The 3,179-nt window shown below is 54.9% G+C and overlaps 1 protein-coding gene across 1 annotated transcript in view; it reads left to right on the plus strand.

Annotated features, from left to right (window-relative positions):
- Positions 1-3,179, plus strand: part of FBN3 (fibrillin 3) — a 44,197-nt gene that overhangs the window by 28,794 nt on the left and 12,224 nt on the right. The window contains 3 exon segments of the mRNA XM_012729450.1: positions 1,103-1,231; positions 1,713-1,832; positions 2,514-2,639. Of these exon segments, the coding sequence (XP_012584904.1) occupies positions 1,103-1,231; positions 1,713-1,832; positions 2,514-2,639 (375 nt within the window).

Here is a 3,179-nt window from a genome sequence, read left to right on the forward strand (position 1 = left end):
CTCCTAAAATGAAGTGTGTCACTCCGGGATCCCGCCAGGAAGACGAGCCCACGAGTCCCCTCTGGCCCTTTGATTGCCAGATGCGCTAAGCTCACGTTCAGGTTAACGGGAGGTGGGTGGAGAGCAGAGCAGGCCGAAGGTGAAAGCAAGATGCGGGAAGCGTCGTTCGCAACTTAGTGCCGTGGTTAAGCTGCAGTTCCCACAGTTAGGTGGCGTGAGTTCAAATCCCAGCTGTGCCTGTGGTGTGAGTCTCGTCCCCTAAAACTCTGCTTCAGTTTCCTCACCTGTAAAACAGACATTGGTAGCAGTGCCTACCTACATGGCTCTCAGACCAGACTTCTGAACAAGGAACAGAGATAGACATGGTGTATTGATTACGGGTGAATTTTTTGATGTTTTTTAATTCTTTAAATTAGGTTATCTTGGTTTAAAACACCGATTCAGAGGCATAGAATCAGCCCTCTTTGTGTGCATGTGACCACACCACGCTCACCACCAAGACATCATCTGCCCCCCACTATAGTCCACTGTGTGCACTCTCCTCCTTGTTCCCCACTCCCCATTTTGTGGTCTTAATTCCATAGTCAGAGTTCTTCAGTTTGTTACTGGTTTGGTTTTTGTCTGACCCTTTGTTTTGAGTGTCTCATATCTACTGCTGGGACTATAAAGTAAGCATTGGCAAGTTAAAAAGAATTAAAGTCTCCCAAAGTAGATCCTCAGAATGTAAGGGAATTAAACTAGAAATCAATCACAGAAAGATATCCAGAAAATCCCCAAATACCTGGAAATCCTTAGGCCAAGGAAGAAATCATAAAGGAAATTGGAAAATATTTTGAATTACATGAAAACACAACAGAATTTGCAGGGTGAAGCTAAAGAAGTACCTAGAGGCAAATTCATAGCATTAAAGTGCTCATATTAGAAACATTGGAATCTGTTTCAGAGGGTAGTTGGAAAGTTAACATACAGAGCCCGGGCACATGAGTTCTCGAAAAACTCAAAAGTCACTGCCACCACCTTACCTTTGTTCTGGACAGAAATGCAAGGGAGGCTCAGCGCTCAGTGCTGTGGGGTGACCCTGCTGCCCATCTCCTCTCTGCAGACATAGATGAGTGCGCCACCCTGGCAGGGCAGGTGTGCCGATTTGCCCAGTGTCTCAACACAGCTGGTTCCTTCCACTGCCTCTGCCGGCCTGGCTTTGAGCTCACAGCTGATGGGAGGAACTGCACAGGTGAGTCTCGCCAGCAGCTGATGGGAGGAACTGCACAGGTGAGTCTCGCCAGCAGCTGATGGGAGGAACTGCACAGGTGAGTCTCGCCAGCAGCTGATGGGGGAACTGCACAGGTGAGTCTCGCCATGTTTCTGGGAACTGTCTGAGCCGTCTCCTGCTCCAGGTTTTCCTGCAGCGAATACTTCTGAATAATTTAGTGTGAGGCTCTTCTGAAAATAGAAATTTTTTAAAATAAATAGTAGAGGTGCAAAATGGCTGCCATAGAAATGGCTGGAGTCTGCAGTGTCTCGGGAGTAGGGGCCTTGTTCTGTCTCCCCCAAGAGACCTCTTGGCTCCTCCCATGACTTTCTTCCAGATGCAGAATATCCACTTTCAGCTGTCCCATTGTTCGGGTCTCAGCCCTCGGTCTGGGTCCAGGGTCACCCCAGGAGACCTTGTTTTGGGCCCTCAGCCACAATGCTGGGTCCTTTCCTCTCCACAGACACCAACGAGTGTCTCAGCCTCACGGGAACATGCTGGCCAGGCACTTGCCAGAACCTCGAAGGCTCCTTCCACTGCATCTGTCCCCCCGGCTTCCAGGTGCAGAGTGACCACTGCGTGGGTGAATGTCCAGCCCCTTCTCCTAGCTCTGAGGCCAGGGAGGTGCCTCTGGGCTGCCATTTCCCCATCAGTGACATGAAAATAGCAGCTGGGGTCATGAAGAGGGTGGGAATGCATCAGCCCAGCACCCCAAACCGCTCTGTCCGTGGTGCCTATGCTTAGGGTGGTTCTGGAGTCCCAACTCAGGGCTCTCTCTGGCACCAAGACTTCCTTGCAAAACCTATAAAGTGGGCCTGGGATTACCTACATGTAGAGTGCCTGACTCCATGAGTGGTGGTCAGGGATCCAGCCCGGCCAGTGAGCTAACGTGGGCTAACATGGAACATTCTGCCTGACCACAACCGCTCCGTTCATCCACTTGAGCTGGCCTTGTGCAGTCTGGGCTAACTGGCCAGAATGGCCTGAACATGGGGGCTAACCTGGATTAGGTTAAAAGGCCTGACCTCTGGCCTTTTCCATCTGGGCTGGCCTTACACCAGGTGAGGGAGGTATCTGCTAGGGCACCCCCCTTGCTCCCCTCTACCCTCCCATGCTCCATTCTGAGCCCTGGAGACCCTGCCCTGCCCCGCTCCCCGCACTGGGCCTCCACCTCCTGCATCTGCCCTTCTGAGCCAGGGCTGCCCCCACCCACCTGGGGGAGGTCCTGTTTGCCTCGCACCCACTGGTGCCGCTGCCCCTCCAGATGTTGACGAGTGCTTGCAGGAGCCCAAACTCTGCCTCTTCGGCACCTGTACCAACAGCCCTGGGAGCTTCCAGTGCCTCTGCCCAGCTGGCTTCATCCTTTCTGACCATGGGCGCCGTTGCGTCAGTGAGTCCGTGGCCCGGGAGGCCTTGGGGTGAGGGAAGAGGCGGCAGGCGGAGGGGGGAAGAGGCGGCTCACCCAGAGAGGGGCTGCAGTTTCTTCCAAGGGACTGTCCAGGCAGAGGGCCTGGCCCAAGTACCCTCTCGGTTGGCTAGGGGCAAGACCGGGCACTCTGCAGTGGGCTCGCCTGGGCCGGTCTGGGCCAGCCTGGCCTCTGGGTCTCCTGCTCAGCTGTCCTACCTGGGCGGGCTTTGTTCACGCTGCCTCAGCCTGGGCCCTCCGGGCGGGCTTCATCCCAGCTGGGCTCGCCTTGTCCAGTGTGGGCTAGCCCCCCTAATTTGAGCCAGCCTCTTCTCCCAGGCTGGGGAACAATGAAGAGGGCAGGACAGCTCCGCCAGCATTTGTTGTCCCCGTGCTGAGCCAAACCCCAGCATGACCTGACGCCTTCTCGGGTGGGAGGGGTCTGAGGCTGAGGACCTGGGGGCCAGTGTCAGGGAGCTGGGGTCTGGCGTCTGGGTTCCTCTGACTCTCTGGAATCAGCCTCTC

The sequence above is a fragment of the Condylura cristata genome, unplaced genomic scaffold (assembly GCF_000260355.1).
Source record: "Condylura cristata isolate star-nosed mole 26May11 unplaced genomic scaffold, ConCri1.0 scaffold00025, whole genome shotgun sequence".
In the NCBI taxonomy this organism is placed as follows: Eukaryota; Metazoa; Chordata; class Mammalia; order Eulipotyphla; family Talpidae; genus Condylura; species Condylura cristata.